At 46.2% G+C, this 18421-nt stretch overlaps 1 protein-coding gene across 5 annotated transcripts in view; it reads left to right on the forward strand.

The window, feature by feature from the left end:
- The window catches only part of ME3 (malic enzyme 3), a 240920-nt gene that overhangs the window by 84592 nt on the left and 137907 nt on the right, over positions 1-18421 (forward strand). For all 5 annotated transcript variants that reach the window (XM_065936392.1, XM_065936390.1, XM_065936391.1 and 2 more), the window contains exon 3: positions 17261-17394. In XM_065936392.1, the coding sequence (XP_065792464.1) occupies positions 17261-17394 (134 nt within the window). The remainder of the gene's footprint in view (positions 1-17260; positions 17395-18421) is intronic.

The following is an 18421-nucleotide window of genomic DNA, read 5'->3' on the forward strand; positions in this document are numbered from 1 at the left end:
GCCGGGTTTTGCAGACAAGGGACCTGAAACTTGAAAAGTGAGGTCATGGACTCAGGCTGGGCATCTCGTTGAGGGTCAGACTTTGGTGGTCTGCCTCCATCACACATGACACACACATGACATCACACATTATCCTATCCTGCAGTGTTTCTCAGGACGTTTACACCACAACCTTCGGTTCAAATACACTTTACATCACAGGGCAGTACCCACGTGAGCACATGCTCACATATACTCTTGAAACTAAGAGTATGCACACACATACTCTTGAAACTAAACAAGAGTTTACAAAACAGTACTTGTCCTTGCTAAATGTGATGCAGCCTGGTATGTTCTCCACAAATTGATATCATTTTTAAATTTCTGGTTGTTCCCTGTTACGTTGATTTCAAAGCCAGAGTTTGATTGTTTGATAAGCACAACCATATTTATTTCTCCTGGGGAGAGTTATTTCCCTTCTGTTCCCAGCCCTTGTCATTCCTCCACCTTTGGGGACAGAACACTAAATATTCCTGAATGCTTTGCCCTTTTCTCTCTAGAGAAGGTGTTAAAGGTAATACTCTGGGGTCTGGGGGGATACCACCAGCCAAGAGACTCTCACTTCAGCAGACTGGCCAGACTCAAGTCTTTTTTTTTTAATTGGAGGATAATTGCTTTACGGTGTTTGTTGGTTTCTGTCATACAAGGTGAATCAATCATAACTATATATATGTGTGTGTGTATATATACATATACACACACACAGATATATACACATATATCCCATCCCGCTATCCCACCCCCCTTCATCCCACCCCTCTAAGTCATCACGGAGCACCAGGCTGGGCTCTCTGTGTATATAACAGCCTCTCTTTAGTTATCTATTTTACACATCAGCTCAGTTCAATACCTCAATCGTATCCGACTCTTTGCGACCCCATGGACTGCAGTACATTCGGCTTCCCTGTCCATCACCAACTCCTGGAGCTTGATCAAACTCATGTCCATTGTGTCAGTGATGCCATCCAACCATCTCTTCCTCTGTCATCCCCTTCTCCTCCTGCCTTCAATCTTTCCCAGCATCAGGGTATTTTCCAAGGAGTTAGTTCTTCGCATCAGGTGGCCAAAGTATTGGAGTTTCAGCTTCAGCATCAGTCCGTCCAATGAATATTCAGTACTGATTTCCTTTGGGATTGACTAGTTGGATCTCCTTGTAGTCCAAGGGACTCTCAAGAGTTTTCTCCAATACCACTGTTCAAAAGAATCAATTCTTTGGTGCTCAGCTTTTTTTATAGTCCAACTCTCACATCCATGCATGAGTACTGGAAAAACCATAGCTTTAACTAGACGCACCTTTGTCAGCAAAGTAATGTCTCTGCTTTTTAATGTGCTATCTAGGTTAGTCATAGCTTTTCTTCTAAGGAGGAAGCGTCTTTTAATTTCATGGCTGCAATCACCATCTGCAGTGATTTTGGAGCCCCCAAAAATAAAATTTCTTACTGTTTCCATTGTTTCCCCATCTGTTTGCCATGGAGTAATGGGACCAGATGCCATGGTCTTAGTTTTCTGAATGTTGAGTTTTAAGCCAGCCTTCTCACTCTCCTCTTTCACTTTCATTTGACACATGGTTCATTGTGGCTCAAACAGTAAAGAACCCACCTGCAATGCAGGAGTGGAGAAGGCAATGGCACCCCACTCCAGTACTCTTGCCTGGAAGGTCCCATGGACGGAGGACCCCTGGTCCATGGGGTCGCTAAGAGTCGGACACAACTGAGTGACTTCACTTTCAGTTTTCACTTTCATGCACTGGAGAAGGAAATGGCAACCCACTCCAGTGTTCTTGCCTGGAGAATCCCAGGGACGGAGGAGCCTGGTGGGCTGCCGTCTATGGGGTCGCACAGAGTCGGACACGACTGAAGTGACTTAGCAGCAGCAGGACCAGCAGTGTATGTGTGTCAGTGTTACTTTCTCAATTTGTCACACCCTCTCCTCTTCCCCATGTGTGCCCACAAGTCCTTTCAAACTCTATTTAGTGCGGCTGACTAAGGTTATTGCAGAATGTTCAAAATCACAACAAAGGATGAAAAACAGTGTGTGCAAAATAATGATTACGAGTATGGACTCTAGTGGCAAGACAGACCTGGGTTCATGTTCCAGCTCCACAGTCTAATAACTCTATAACCTTGGTTAGATATTATACGTCATATGGATGTTGTAGAAGGATAAAATTCAAACAGTGCATTGGTTCATTCAGTATCGAAATAGCCTCTCCTTCAGTAGGCACTAAAAAACAGTACTAAAATCTTTTTTAATTTAATAGAAGTTATAAAATATAAACCAACTCACCAACTTAATATTCATCTGTACAAGCAAAGTAAATTTCCACACTACTCAGCAATGTCCCCATCACTCATTCAGTGGTGTATTTAGTCAATCAGCATAAATTTAGAATAAACTTCTCCTTGGAAGGAGACTTTGACTATTAAGTGTACTTATCACAGGATATAGGTTTCAGAAGAGCCTGGTAGCTAATGGCACTAAATATAGCCTTGGGCATAGAGCTGTTTATTTTGGAAATTTGGAGGAAAGGTCACCCTTGGAGTCCTCTGCGAATGTCAGCATCGCTTCCTTGAGGGTCGCTCTATAGCAGCCAAGCCACACGTGCCAGAATTCCAGTTACCTTTTAAAGAAAGCACCAGCGGAAAAGGGCAGTTTGATTGAGCACCTGTAGTCCCTCAGCACAGAGGTCCCAGAGCTAATCATGTTCATGAAATGAGAAATTTTTAAAGAGCCTCTCAGGTTCACAAAGTGCAAGGATTAGATTCTATCTCAGAAGGGAATAGAGAAACAATTTAATGTTGATGGTATAAACCAAGCTCTGGTAAGAAGGGGAGCTCACATGGTCTGCATTTTCCTTTCCGTTTCTTTTAATATAAATCTAATTTAAAAGTGGAACTACAGTTCAGATAGCAGTCGCGGTACTTCAGCCTTTAACTTTCAGTCCAGTCAACTCTGAGAGACAGTGAAGGACGGGGAAACCTGGCATGCTGCAGCATATGGGGTCACAAAGAGTCGGATATGACTTGAGTGACAAGAATCAGTCCCCTTTGAGATTCTCTCACTAATTTTAGATTCGCATTTGGTCTCCATCACTGATGAAAATTTACTGGACACTTATCCTTAAATTCCAAGTAAATGATGTCCCAACAGTGAGTACCAAGGAGGGTGAACAGGATGGGTTGATGGTAGAGGTTAGAAGGGTAAATAGGATGAGACGTTCTAGGGACACTCTGGGCTGCTGGACCTCTCGGGAGCACCGAGTTCCAGCACCCTGTGGTCCCCTCCGCACTCAGCATCGAACAGGGACCTGGTCACAGCTGTGTTTACTGAGGACCTCAGATGTGCCGACCACCACACTGGAGGCTTCAGTTCTCACTGCTCTCTTCTGATATCAAATCCCTTATGATTATACAACGGAAGTGACAAATAGAGTCAAGGGATTAGATCTGATAGAATGCCTGAACTGTGGATGGAGATTCATGACATTGTACCAGAGGTGGTGACTAAAACCATCCCCAAGAAAAAGAAATGCAAAAAGGCAAATGGCTGTCTGAGGAGGCCTTACAAATAGCTGTGAAAAGAAGAGAAGTGAAAGGCAAAGGAGAAAAGGAAAGATATACCCATCTGAATGCAGAGTTCCAAAGAATAGCAAGGAGAGATAAGAAAGCCTTCTTAAGTGAACAATGCAAAGAAATAGAGGAAAACAATAGAATGGAAAAGGCTAGAGATTTCTTTTAAAAAAATTAGAGATACAAAGAGAATGTTTCCTAAACAGATGGGCACAATTAAGGGCAGAAATGGTTTGGACCTTACAGAGGCAGAAGATATTAAGAAGAGGTGACAAGAGTACATAGAAGAACTGTACAAAAAAGGTCTTAATAACCCAGATAACCACGATGGTGTTATCACTCACCTAGAGCCAGACATCCTAGAGTGTGAAGTCAAGTGGGCCTTAGGAAGCATTACCATGAAAAAAGCTAGTGGAGGTGATGGAATTCCAGCTGAGCTGGAATTCAAATCCTGAAAGATGATGCTGTGAAAGTGCTGCACTCAATATGCCAGCAAATTTGGAAAACTCGGCAGTGGCCACAGGACTGGTTAGGTCAGTTTTCATTCCAATCCCAAAGAAGTTCAGTGCCAAAGAATGTTCAAACTACCTCACAAATACACTCATTTCACATGCTAGCAAAATAATGCTCAAAACCCTTCAAGCTAGGCTTCAATAGTACATGAACTGAACTTCCAGATGTACAGGTTGGGTTCAGAAAAAACAGAGGAACAAGAGATCAAATTGCCAACATCCATTGAATTATTGAAAAAGCAATGGAATTCCAGAAAAACATCTACTTCTGCTTCATTGTCTATGCTAAAACCTTTATGTGGATCATAACAAACTGGAAAATTCTTCAAGAGATGGGAATGCCAGACCACCTTACCTGCCTCCTGAGAAACCTGTATACAGGTCAAGAAGCAACAGTTAGAACCGGACATGGAACTAGAGACTGGTTCAAAATTGGGAAAGGAGTACATCAAGGCTGTATATTGTCACCCTGCTTAGTTAACTTATATGCAGAGTACATCATGCAAAATGCTGGACTGGGTGAAGCTCAAACTGGAATCAAGATTGCCAAGAGAAATATCAGTAACCTCAGATATGCAGATGACACCACCCTTAAGGCAGAAAGCAAAGAAGAACTAAAGAGCTTCTTGATGAAAGTGAAAGAGGAGAGTGAAAAAGCTGGTTTAAAACTCAAAAAACTAAGATCATGGCATCTGGTCCCATCACTTCATGGCAAATAGATGGGGAAAAAATGAAAACAGTGACAGACAATTTTCTTGGGCTCTAAAATCATTGCAGATGGTGACTGCAGCCATGAAATTAAAGGATGCTTGCTCCTTGGAAGAAAAGCTATGACAAACCTAAACTATTTTCAAAAGCAACGACATCACTTTGCTGACAAAGGTGACACTTTGCTTGACAAAGTCAAAGCTCTGGTTTTTCCATTAGTCATGTACAGGTGTGAGAGTTAAACCATAAAGACGGCTGAACACTAAAGAATTGATGCTTTCGAAAACAGGTGCTGGAGAAACTCTCGAGATTCTCTTGGAGAACAAGGAGATCCAATCAGTCGATCCTAAGGGAAATCAACCCTGAAGATTCCCTAGAAGGACTGATGCTAAAGCTGAAACTCCAATACTTTGGCCACCTGGTGTGAAGAGCTGACTCTTTGGAAAAGACCCTGATGCTGGGAAAAATTGAGGGCAGGAGGAGAAAAGGGTGACAGAGGATGAGATGGTAGGATAACATCACTGACTCAATGGACATGAGTTTGAACAAACTCCAGATGATGGTGAAGGACAGGGAAGCCTGGTGTGCTGCAGTCCATGGAGTCACAAAGAGTCGCACACGACTGAGTGACTGAACAATAACAAGAACAACAAATTACTATGCTCACTCTATAGATGAGCAAATTGAGGATCAGAGATGTTAAGAATGTTATTGAGGATCACACAGCTGGTGGAGGAAGAGTCACAATTTGAATTGAGGACTGGTGCCTTCAAAACCTCATCTTCATCCTCCATGGCCTGTTATGGGTTATCTGCACACTACAGGCCAGAATTCCAACAAAAATACCATTAGCACTATTTTGCTGAGCACCACAGCCTGACAGACACTGAACTAGCCTGCTTACTTCTGCATTAATTCTAAAATATAACGGGGTGCAGCGTATGCTGGTTTGACTAGAAAGATCACTACACTGAAACTCCATGGAGGCAGGGGCCATGTCTATTTGGTCTCTCGTATGTCTGGTGCCTTCTCCATGGCTAGTCCTCCAAATGTACCTGTTAAATGAGTGATTATGGAAATGAATTAGCACCAATTTGGAGTGGAATTCAAGGTTCAAGTCCTATCCCAAGGTACTGTTAGGGTCTTGATTTTAGGTAAATTATTAAACTCTCAGCTTTCGAGTTACTGTCTACAAAATGAACAAAACATTTTCATAGCCTACCTCTAGGGCAGTAGTTCCCTATTGCTGTACCTTGGACTCACCTGTGGACCTTTAAAAACTCTTCATCCAGACTTCCCATTCCCAGAATTATGACTTAATGGGTATGGGGTGTGATCTGGGCATTTAACAGCCCCTTAGTGGTTCTGGGGCTTCCTAGGTGGCCCTAGTTGTAAAGAACCCACCTGCCAATGTAGAAGGCGTAAGAGATGCAGGTTGGATCCCTGGGTCAGGAAGATCCCCTAGAGGAGGGCATGGCAACCCACTTCAGTCTTCTTGCCTGGAGAATCCTATGGACAGCGAAGCCTGGTGGGCTACAGTCCCTAGGGTCACAAAGAGTCAGACGTGACTGAAGTGACTTGGCATGCACGCATTAGTGGTTCTGCTAGGTAGCAAAATTTGGGAACCGCTGTCATCAGGATATTCTTTTGGGGTTTTGTGATTGTCAAATATAACAAAGGAAATGCAATCACTTCATACCACCTAAAGAAGCCATCCATATAAACAGTTGTTATAAAGCCAGTCCAAAGTGACCGTGGACCTGCAATTCCTGTCTCCCTCTGTCACCCCAATCGCCTGTGTGCACGTCGGCCATCTGTCTCCAGGATAAAATGGTCTCCTCGTGCTCCACGTGATGGGTTGCAGAGCTGAGCTCAAGGCCCGGGAGGAGGAGGAGGGTTCAGTTAACACCAGGGTGGACCAGTTTAATGGTCATCTGCTGGACAGCTGCCCAGTGAGATGAGCCTGTCCTTGGTCATCCTTACGTCCGGTTCTGGCATCCCCACCCAAGCATCGGCATGCCCCCGGCGTGCGTGTATTGACACAATGGCTATTCAGTGTATGTTTTATTCTCCCGGGTCATAGTTCACGTTATGGCCGGGTCTTCCCAGACTGGGCGGGTCAAGGAGCCCCTGTGCTGCTGGAGGAAGTGGTACTCCCTGGCCCTCAGAGGCTCCCTGCGCATCGCCTTCTTGTGCCAAGCCTCTGTTGAGGGCTCGCTGAGTTAGAGGGCCAACAGGGTGCCAAGAGAAATATTATTTAGATTTTAAATAATAGCCTCTTGGGAAGAGAGGGCCATGAAGCATTCAAACCGCCACAGGGAATTTTGCCAACAGAATGATTCACAAGCCTTCCCGCTATCCACCTCTGCTTCCTTGTTCAGGTAGGACAAAATCCTAGAGTTGCCAAGGATTTCAGGAGCAGACGCTTCCATTTCTCTTCTGCATCGGTCCCTATGTGCCAACTTTACGTAAACTAGCCTCCCAGTAGCAGCACAAATGAAAGAGCCATTATTCTCCCATGCTTCTGATTGGCGTGTACTAGCCACATGCCCTCAGCATGCCATTGGCCCCCCTGGACTTCAATTTCCTCTTCTATAAATGGGGGTAATAACACCTGCCTGTTTGGTCTCCGATGACGTAAACCACCACATGGGACCATGTTGGAAACAATAAAGCAGTAAAAGTATGCAAGACATGCTTGGCAAAGGGGCATGTAGTTTGTTAACATCATCCCTGCCCTCAAAAAATGTATTGTCTTGAAGGGAAAAGATGTCTTGAAGGGAAAGGAAATAAATACCATATAGTGCAATACTAAATTGCTTAGTCACAGCCTTTATGCAAGTGAATTTATTTACAAAATAGAAGCAGCCTCAAAGACATAAACTTGTTATTCCCAAAGGGAAAGACGGAGAGGGGTAAAGGAGGAGTTTGGGACTAGGAGATACACACAATTATATATAAAATAGGTCATCAACAAGGACCTACTGTGTAGCCCTAGGAACTATATTCAGTATCTTTTTTTTTTCTTTCTATAGTTTATTTAGTTTTTAACTGAAGGATAACTGCTGTACAGAATTTTGTGGTTTTCTGTCAAACATCAACATGAATCAGCCATAGGAGCCTTTTTAAAATGCCTTTCTGCCACATCTTTGAATCTACAAAGAGATCCCAACGTCAGTGCTCTTACTCGATCGATACAACCACCCAGTTGTGTCAGCAAATTCAGAGAGATGAGGCCACTGCCCGCAGAATCACACAGCTGGAGAGTGGAGGGCCTTACCATAGCGCTTTGGTCTTACGGTCCCCCAACCAGTGTGGGCTGTGTGAGGCAGCACCTCCGAATCCTGGCCGTCATCCCACGGAAGGGGGATTGGACTGTAGGTCCCGCTGGAACCAGACGTGCACCTGTGTTCACCTTGTAGCCAGGCAGCCTCTGCACACTTGCAGCCTGCGGCACCAAAGCCCAGGCTTCGAGCCCAGACTTGTTTAGGGTTCATTCTCAGTGCTCTGGAGCAATGTCTCCCGCTCTCCTTTTGGAAATTGACAGTGTGTTTCTGGATCTGTGATTGTGCCCCTGTTCACAGAAGCGTGTCTGGAAGGAAGGCCTGTGTCTCAGGTCTGTGTCTGCTAAGACTTCTCAATGCTGGTGCTTCTGAAGCCCCCCAAATATCCATCTCAAAGGAATGCCCAGGGGCCTTCATAAACCTGGGGTTCAGTCAGAGAGCAGCAGCCACAGTAATCTCACTTCCTATCACCAGTGGGAATCCACATCACCCTCATAAAACTCCCAAGCAAATAGAGTCATGAAAAAGTATGCAAGAGCAGGAGGAAATGCCTTCCATCCCCTAGCAGCTAATCAGCTTTGATTGTACAGTTTCGCAGCTGACTGCCCCCAGCCGTGGCTCCTCTCTGCTGTTGCAGCTGATTGGTGGAGGAAGCTGGCCACAGCATAAGCCTTCAGCTCAGAGCATGACGTAATGGTGGTGGAACAGAAACCCTTACTGTTACACGTGTGTCTGCCGATCCTTCCTTCCAGCAGCGACACTGCTCCCAGGAAACAGGGCTACGTGTATGTCATGGGCCAAGCACATAACCTCAGCGGCACAAGCACACCTGTTTTTCTCATAGGCTGGTGGGCCCGGAGCTGATACAGAGGAGCACTTAGCAGTGGCCGAACCACTAAGGTAACCGGCTGTATTTGGAGAAGCAGAATAATTCCACCTCCAATCAAATCAAAGTCAACTCAGTCGGAGGTGTTAGTCGCACAGTCATGTCCACCTCTTTGCAACCCCGTGGGCTGCAGCCCGCCAGTCTCCTCTGTCCGTAGGATTCTCCAGGCAGGCATACTGGAGTGGCTAGCCATTCCCTTCTCCAGGGAATCTTCCCAACCCGGGGACTGAACCCAGGTCTCCCGCATTGCAGGCGGATTCTTTACCGTCTGAGCCACCAGGAGGCTCAACTCAGCCAACAACCTGTTTAACCTGGCCACTCTCAGGAGCCGTGCAGAGCAAAGAGTGTGAGCTTGGGAAACATATGGGTCTGGGTTTCGCTCCTGGGTCTTCCGTCCACCTGCTGTGTGACCTTGCCTAACTACCTTTCTAGCCTCAGTTTTCTAGTCCATAAAATGGGGATAACATCATAGGATTGTTAACTCAGGGTCGCTGCGGGGATTAAATGAGACGATCGGTACAAAGTGCCTATCTCAGTGCCTGACCGAACCCTGTGGGTGTGCTTGTTATTGCGATTGGTGATGATGTTGTTGTGCTTCAGCCTGTATTAGCTGCTTCAAAGTGTCTAGTTCGCACTACCCCACGTTTGTTAATTAACTGATGCCCAAGAAATCAAGCAGGAAATGCCCTTCGTGTGCTGAAATGTATGGCATCGACTCTTAAGAGAGAGGGGAGAGCTGGATGAGGTAGGGTACCAGGGAAGACCTCCTGGAGGAGGTGGCCTCAACTGGGGATTAGAAGATGCAAGAAGGAAGCAGTCAGAGCATGCTGGGCAGGGGTCCTGTTGTGAACCAGAGTGTGACAGGCAGAGTGAGCGCGCCTGCTGGGGGCAGGGGGCAGTTTGATGTGGGGACCGCACGGGGCTGCAGAGGCAGGAGCCTGGCCTGAGCCATCGGAGGCGTGACTACGCTGGATGTGGTGACGTCCCTTCAACCCCCCTCTGCCGGACGAGCTCCCACCCACCCTCCAGGGTTTGTCTCCAGCTTCGGTACTGAGCCCCATGAGCAGATAACAGTGATAATAATGAGAATATTGATGTTCCCTGAGCACTTCCTGCGTGCCAGTACCCGTGCTGAGCATTTCACACGTGGTATTTCAGTGAATCCCACTGCACGTGACATGGGCCGCATCCCATTTCGGAGGTCGGAGCAGTGCCTTGCCCGAGGCGGAGGCCCCGGATCACCTGTACACGTCAATCCACGTGTCTTTGCTGGTCGACCCAGAAGCGCATTTCTTTTCGGGCTGCCTAACGGGGTACACCTTGGCACAGAGTAGAAACTCATAGATGTTTGAAGAATGAGTGAAAAGGGAGTGTAAAGTGTTCAGCAGGACTCTGGAGCCAGAGGCAATAGGCAGATTGCCAAGAGGGACAAGGAGCCCTCCTGTGGGGAAAGCTTAGTTTGTGAGGAGCTGGGCACTGGGAAGCCTGGGTCTCTGGACGGCAGGAGCTGGGCTGGGCCGGCCTGACAGGCTCACTGCCTTTGAGCCACTTGATGGTGTGCATGCTCAGTTGCTAAGTCATGTCCGACTCTCGTGGCCGTGGACTATAGCCCAAACAGGCTCCTCTGTCCATGGGATTTTCCAGGCAAGAATACTGGAGTGGGTTGTCATTTCCTTCTCCAGAGGATTTGACGCTGGGATCTATTTAAATGTCTTATCTCTGGTGCCAGTCTCTGATGCCAATAAGTTTTGTCCTGGGTTGAGCCTACGGGTGGAATTCAGCGGCTGGGCCAGAGATGCTCATTCAGGCAAGAGGATATGATAGGTAAGGTCAGGGGTGTTGGCTGAAAGCTTAACCCTGCCGCAGCATAGGCACCAACCAGTCAAAACAGTCCCAGACCTTTAGTGCTATAGCAGGATCTTGAAGCCACCCGCTTTGCCAAACGTTAACTCATTGTTTGTTGATCTTGGGGAGGTTCCAAAGGTTCCCTGGGAGAAGCCAGAGCAGGTTGGGCGGGGCGCCTGGCTGGGGGGAGTAGTCGAGAAGTGGCTCTGTAGCAATTCAAATATTTTAAAAGAGTCACAACTGGTAGATTCCTATCGGTGTGTCGTGGCTGAACACCCCAAGGTCGCTTTCTGCTAAGAGAATCAGCCATTTTTCAAAACCCACTTATCCTGTTTTGAAGATTTTGTTAAAACTTGATGATATGGGACTTCCCTAGTGGTCCAGTGGTTAAGAGTCTGCCTTGCGATGCAAGTGACACTGGTTAAATCCCTGGTGCAGGAAGATCCCACATGCCGCAAAGCAGCTAAGCCTGAAAGCCAGGCCCATGTGCTGCAACTCCTGAAGCCCATGCACCTGGAGCCACAAGAGAAGCCACCACAGTGAGGAGCCCAAACCCCGAAATTAAGACTAAGCCCTGCTCACCGCAGCCAGAGAAAGCCTGCATGCAGCAGTGAAGACCCAGCGCAGCCAAAAGCTCAAATAAAAAATCTGTAACAACAAAAACTGGATGATATGACCCAACACTTTATTTGCCTAGGCATACAGAAACCATAAATTCTCAGTGCAGTAAGAAGGATTAAGGACTTCCCCCACGCCCCTGCCACTATCAACTTCTCCATGTTGTACAAACCCTACTCCTACCTTAGGGCTCCTGGTATACCTTGTGGAAATTATCCAGGCCAAGAGCCTGAGTGCTTTCTCTTATAGAGTTCTAATACTTTTCCCTTGCAACCTAGTGAATCATTTTGTGCCTGTCCTATTTTGGAAGCCACAGTAAAGCTAAAGTACCTGCATTTCTTCTCTGCAAACTTGTAAATCTGAGGTTGCCTTAACATTAGTTTCAGGGTGAAAAGAAACTTATAGTTTCAGGGTAATTAATCCCTGAAATTACCAGTTGCTAAACAGTCATACTTTTTCCTGAAATATCAAAGAAGTTGGTGGCAGTCAGCCAAGAGAAACAGCCTTGTAGAGAGACTCAAACTGTTATTTAAAGCCAAGTGGTCATTAACAAAGATGATGTCATAATTAAATGCCCTGGCCTGCCTGGGATCCTGGATCCAAGGAAAGACAATTCCAGTCTTTACTAAACCAGTGAAAACTCACCTGCCTAATAGTGTTCAGTGAAAGTACAAGATGTTTCCTGCAAAAGGATCAGGGACCTCGGTGTCATATCAAGCTTGCAGAGGTGATGGCCAGCACAGGGAATTTGTGAACTGGTGACTTTGGGCTTTGATGAAGAAACTAGTGGGAATTGTATGTGCCCAGAGTGCTTTGCAGAGTGCCATGAGTCATATTTTCAGAGTCAAGCCTATCCTAAGATAGGTTTTTCTTACAGTTCCAGCAGTTCTTCTGAGAGGAGGAACAATTCCTCAGGGTTTTTATAAGCTGAGTCATCATTGCTACTTTATAAAAACATAATCACAGCCCAGAACTCGTAGTTTCAGAGATTCCCAAGTTACAAAAACAAAAACGAAGAGGAATTGGGAATAGCCAAGGAATCTAACTTTTATTTACTTTTTCCCTCTATTTCTCTTTTTTTCCCACCCTTCCTTCACCTGCACCATCCCAACTCACATTTTCTGAGGTCCATCTCGCCAAGGTCCTGGCAGGGTAAACACTATATAAGTGGCAAAGATGCAGCCGCTCCTGAATAGAGACGCAGACAGAGGAAACAGATATGTGGACACGAGGTCGGGGGATGAATTGGGAGATTGGAGTTGATGTATGTGCACTGCCACATGTGAAGCAGGTGACCGTGGGAAGCCGCTGTATATCACAGGGAGCTCAGCGTGGTGTTCTGTGGTGACCTAGGTGGGATGGTGGTGGGCAGAAGAGAGGTCCAAGAGGGAGGAGATATATGTGCGCTTATAGCGGATTCACTCCATTGTACAGCAGAAGCTAACACAGCATTGTAAAGTAACCACACCCCAATTTTTTTAAAAAAATGCAACCTGTGATCAAATCTTGTTTCTGTCACTTACCTCTAGTCAAAGAAATCGTCAGGAAAAAGGTTATCACACCAAATGGTCGTAAGATGCATCCTGGTTTAAGAAACGATAAAATATGGGTCAATAGCTGTGCAGCTTCAGGAGCTTCGAATAACGTCTTCTGCTCAGTCATGTCCTCAGTACCGTAGAGGGTGCAAAACCTCCTCGCAAGGTGATTGTTAAGGATGGAGTGAGATTGGGTATTTATTAGTCCTTTTCTTAGAACTGATGATAGCGTCAGCTAGGTGGGATGATCAGTATATGGACTTGAATCGCCCTGTCATTGTTAAATTCCCTGTAAAGGCTCAGTGGTAAAGAACCTGCCTGCCAATGCAGGAGACCTGTGTTCGATCCCTGAGTCAGGAAGACCCCCTGGAGAAGGAAATAGCAACCCACTCCAGTATTCTTGCCTGGGAAATCCCTCGGACAGAGGAGCCTGGCAGGCTACCGTCCATGGGGTCACAAAAGAGTCGGACATGACGTCGCGACTAAACAAGAAGAAGCACTTGTACTCATTGTAGATGTGGTATTTTCCAGCTGGTAGAAGAGTGAGAAGAGCTGGTGCTTCCTACCCATTCAAGCTTCTCTCCCCAAGGAAATCTGGGGAAGCTAGACAGCCCTAAGTGTCAGTTAGTTTTTACTTATCACCTACACAGCCCTCGCTTCTACAAGGAACCTTGCATTACCTGAGACTCATTATGAAGAGAGGGCTTAACCCACGTTGCCCCAGGTATCATCAGCCTTGACTACAATGGGGGTCATAAGAGCAGTATTAGTTAATGAATTAGTTAATTAAGAACTGTTCTCAGTCCCCTACACAATCCTCCCCGCTTGGGGATTCTGGTCCCTTCCTTGTTAATGTCTGCCACCCACGGAGCCACTCTGGGGCTCACTGCTTCGGCCACCGCCAGGATAAGAAGGTTGAGGAAGCCTACACTGGCTTCTAGGCAGTTCTAGGGCAGCCCTCGTTCAGCAGAGCCACCCGGAGTCCTACGTGGAAGAGGTGTCTTTTTTCACCGGGTGTTGCTCTTCATCACTTCAGGATAAAAGCAGGGCAGTTGGGGAGCTCATGTCCCCCAGTATCCCTTATGAGAACAGTTCCTGCACCTTCTGCCGGCAGACACTGTCTCCAGAGGGTTTAACCGGGCCAGGGAGCAGATTCCATGACGGCTTACTTACCCCTGCGTCTCCCTGCCGGCGCTCAAACCAGAAAGGGCCATTCTATGCAAGACACTGGTCAGAGAGTGAAAAGACAAGCCACAAACTGGAAGAAATATTTACAAAACACATGTCTGATGCAGGACTTGTATCCAAAATATGCAAAGAATTCTTTTAAAACAGCTTTATTGAATTACAATTCACATACCATACAATTCACTCATTTTTAGGATACAGCTCAGTGGTTTTTGGACATAACCTGGTTTTCACTTTTTAAGTTGTGGTCAAGTATATAGATATAAAACAAAATTTGGCTAAACCATTTTTAAGTGTACAGTTAAGTGGCATTAAGTACATTCATAATGTTGTGCAACCATCATTACTATCCATTTCCAACCTTTTTCATTGCCCTAAGTAGAAACTTTGTTACCATTAAGTAATAACTCACCCAAGGCTTCCCCACCACCCAGCCTTTAGTAATCTCTAATCTATCTTCTGTCCTGATGAATTTGTCTATTCTAGATATTTCCTGTAAGTGGAATCGTATAATATTTGTCCTTTTGTATCTGGCTTATTTCAGTTAGCATAATGTTTTCAAGGGTCATCCATGAAGTAGCATGTATCAGAACTTCATTCCTTGTTATGTTCGAATAATTTTTATTGTATGTGTACACATTTTGTTTATCCATTCATGTGTTGATTCCACCTTTGGCTGTGGTGAATAATACTGCAGTGAACATCTGTTTTAGTTTCTGGAATGGAATTGTTGGGGTCATATGGTAATTCTGTTCAGCTTTTTGAAGAAATTGGAAGCCATTTTCCCACAGAGGCTGCAGCACTTTACATTCCTACCAGCAATGTGCAGGAGTTTCAGTTTCTCCACATCTTCACCAACACTTGTTATTTACTTTTTTTTTTTTTAATTACAGCCATCCTGGTAGGTGTGAAATGGTTATCTCAGTGTAGTTTTGATTTGATTTTCCCTGATGGCTAATGGGCTTCCCTAGTAGCTTAGACAGTAAAGCATTCGCCTGCAATGCAGGAGACCCGGGTTTGATCCCTGGGTTGGGAGGATCCCCTGGAGGAGGGCAAGGCAAGCCATTCCAGTATCCTTGCCTGGAAAATCCCATGGACAGAAGCCTTGCGGGCTGCAGTCCATGGCGTTGCAAAGAGTTGGACATGACCGAGTGACTAACATACACACAATGACTAATGATAGGCTTCCCAAGTGGCTCAGTGGTAAAGAATCCACCTGCCAATGCAGGAAACGTGGGTTCCATCCCCGGGTGGGGAAGATCCCCTAGAGACAAAAATGACAACCCACTGTAGTATTCTTGCCTGGGAAATCCCATGGACAGAGCAGCCTGGCAGGCTGCAGTTTGTGGGGTTACAAAAGAGATGGACAAGATTTAGCAACTAAGCAACCATGACTAATGATGCTGTATATTTTTTCATGTGCTACTGGCCGTTTGTATATCTTCCTTGGAGAAATATCTAAGTCATTTGCCCATTTTTTACTTGGGTTGCTTTTCTTTTTGTTGTGTATTGTATAAATTATAGATTCTGAATATTAAGCCATTATTAGACCTGTGATTTCCAAATATTTTCGTTCCTGGTGGGAGTGCAAAGTTTTACAGCCTCTTTAGAAAACAGTTTGGCAGTTTCTTAAAAAACTAAATATAATCTTACCATGCATGCTCAGTCGCTTCAGTCATGTCTGACTCTTTGCGACCCCGTGGACTGTAACCCACCAGGCTCCTCTGTCCGTGGGATTCTCCAGGCAAGAATACTGGAGTGAATTGCCATGCCCTCCTCCTGGGGAATCTTCCCGACCCAGGGACTGAACTCCTATCTCTTTTGTCTCCTGCATTGGCTGGTGGGTTCTTTACCACTAGCGCCACCTGGGAAGCCCCGCAAGGGATACAGAGCCAACTAAAAGAGTTTTCAATGGCCAAAACTGGAACAGTCTGAGCAAAAATAATTAGACAGTATTGGATCATAACTCAGAGCATAAAACAAATAGCCATGAGTTCATTCTAGTATAAATAAATGACTGAATAAATAAATAAGTGAGGGAGTAGAGACAAATCTCCTATGTCGAAGAAGTCCAAGAAAGGCATAACAGTGGAGAGACCTAGCAAGCGCTTCTTCAGCCAGATGATCTTGGTCAGCAGCAACAATGATAAATTGTGTTGCTCATATGTGCCTTGATCTGATGTGATAAAAATGGCCTTTACCTCTGCGGGCTCCCTCCTCAAAACCCATTAGCCCACTTCGGTCATGAGAGAAGCATGACACTAATTCCAGTGGGGGGAGAGTGTACAAAATACCTGAGCAGTCCTCCTCAAAACACTCCAAGGTCATCAAAGCCAAGAGGCTCTGAGAGACTGTCAGAGCCCAGAGGAGCCCCAGGAGACCCGAAGACTACATGGAATGTGGGATCCTGGATGGGATCCTAAAAGAACAACGAAAAAAGAAACAGGTGGAAAAAAAATTAGGAAATCTGAATAAACCAGGGACTTTATTTAATAATAATGTGTCATTGTTGATTCATTAATTCTAACAAATGTATCGAAGGGATGGAAGATATTACTAATAGGGCAAACTGCATGAGGAGATATAAGGGAACTCGGGACTATCTTGTCGATTTTTCTATAAATCTAAAACTCTTCTAGGGACTTCCCTGTTGATCCAGTGGCAAAGACTGTACTCCCAATGCAGGGGCCCCGGGTTCGATCGCTGGTCGGGGAAGTGAATCCCACATGCTACAACTAAGATCCAGAGCAGCCAAATGAATAACAGAAAATAAATAAATGTTTAAAAAAAAAAAACTGTTCTAAAAATAGAATACATTTTTAAAAGCAAGTATAAACCAAAAAACCCTGGTAATGTACATGTTCTCCATGTTTTTGTAAGAGGAAGCTAGACTCCAGAAGAGCCACGATGACTGACGCAGGATGGCCCGGCTACTCAAAAGGCAGCGGTGGGCTCTGAGCCGGGGCCGTCGCTGCTGAGTCTCAGCGCTGCTGGCAGGTCTGAGGATGGAACCTCCGCTGTTCCGGGTTTCCTGCACATCCACTTACGTGCATGCTGTCTTTCCTGCTCTCCCCAGGGCATGGCCTTTACGCTTGAGGAGAGGCTGCAGCTTGGGATCCACGGCCTCATCCCGCCCTGCTTCCTGAGCCAGGACGTCCAGCTCCTCCGGGTCATGAGATACTACGAGCGGCAGCAGAGTGACCTGGACAAGTGAGTGCTGGACGTCTGTCCTCTCACCGGGGCGCCAGGCTCCACTATCTCCTGCGGGCCTCAGACGGTTTTCTGGACACTAGCTGGGAAAGGCCGAGAGCCCTGAGAGAGCCCAGACCCAGCCTTGCCTTCCACAGGGTGATGGTCTCCCTGAGGGCCAGGGCTTGTTATGATCGAGCCACAGTCCATGTGTCCCGGGAGGACTGAGAAGGTTGCCTCAACTCCGACAGTGGGATCTGGTTGGGCCTTCTGGAAGTGATGAAATCAGAGCCAGCCCAGGAAGCACCAGTAGTACCAATGGAAGTACCAATGGACGTCAGCATTCAGCAGCGGGGTTCACGGAAGGATTTCACTCAGTGGGAAGGAGGGGAGCAGAAATGTAGGAGTATAGGCAAAGAGTCTGATACAGCTGAGCACGCATGCACATAGAGAAGACAGTTGTGGACACAGCAGCGGAAGGGGAGGGTGGGACAAACAGAAACTTAGAATGGATAGCTAGTGGGAAGTTGCTGGAACACAGGGAGCTCAATCCAGTGCCCTGTGACAACTTAGAGGCGTGGGATGGGGGTGGCGGGAGGGAGGTTCGAGGGGGAGAAGACATATGTGTACTTATGGCTGATTCACGCCGTATGGCAGAAACCAACACAACATTGTAAAGCAATTATCCTCCAAGTAAAAAAAAATTTTTAATCTATAGTTTAGAAAAAAAAACATAGGGACAGATGTGTTAAGGAAGTGGTGCATGGCCCAGGTTCCCGGAATAAAAGGACCGCGGTGGAGCAGAGGGGAAATGGACAGGGTCACAGGGAGGACCTGGGATGCCATCCGTTGGAGGTTTAGGGAGAGCCCCGCCTCCCCTCTGGTTTCTCCCGATGGGGATGTCGACAGGAAGAGTCAGTGGGTGTTCACAGGGTCAGCTTTATCTGTCTTACTAAAGAAGGTAGTGACCTTGCAGTCTCATGGCTATGAATTGGCACAGCCAGGATTTGCACACAGACAGCTCCAAAGTCTGTGCTTTGAACCTCTC

Source organism: Muntiacus reevesi, chromosome 5 (genome assembly GCF_963930625.1).
Source record: "Muntiacus reevesi chromosome 5, mMunRee1.1, whole genome shotgun sequence".
Lineage (NCBI taxonomy): Eukaryota > Metazoa > Chordata > Mammalia > Artiodactyla > Cervidae > Muntiacus > Muntiacus reevesi.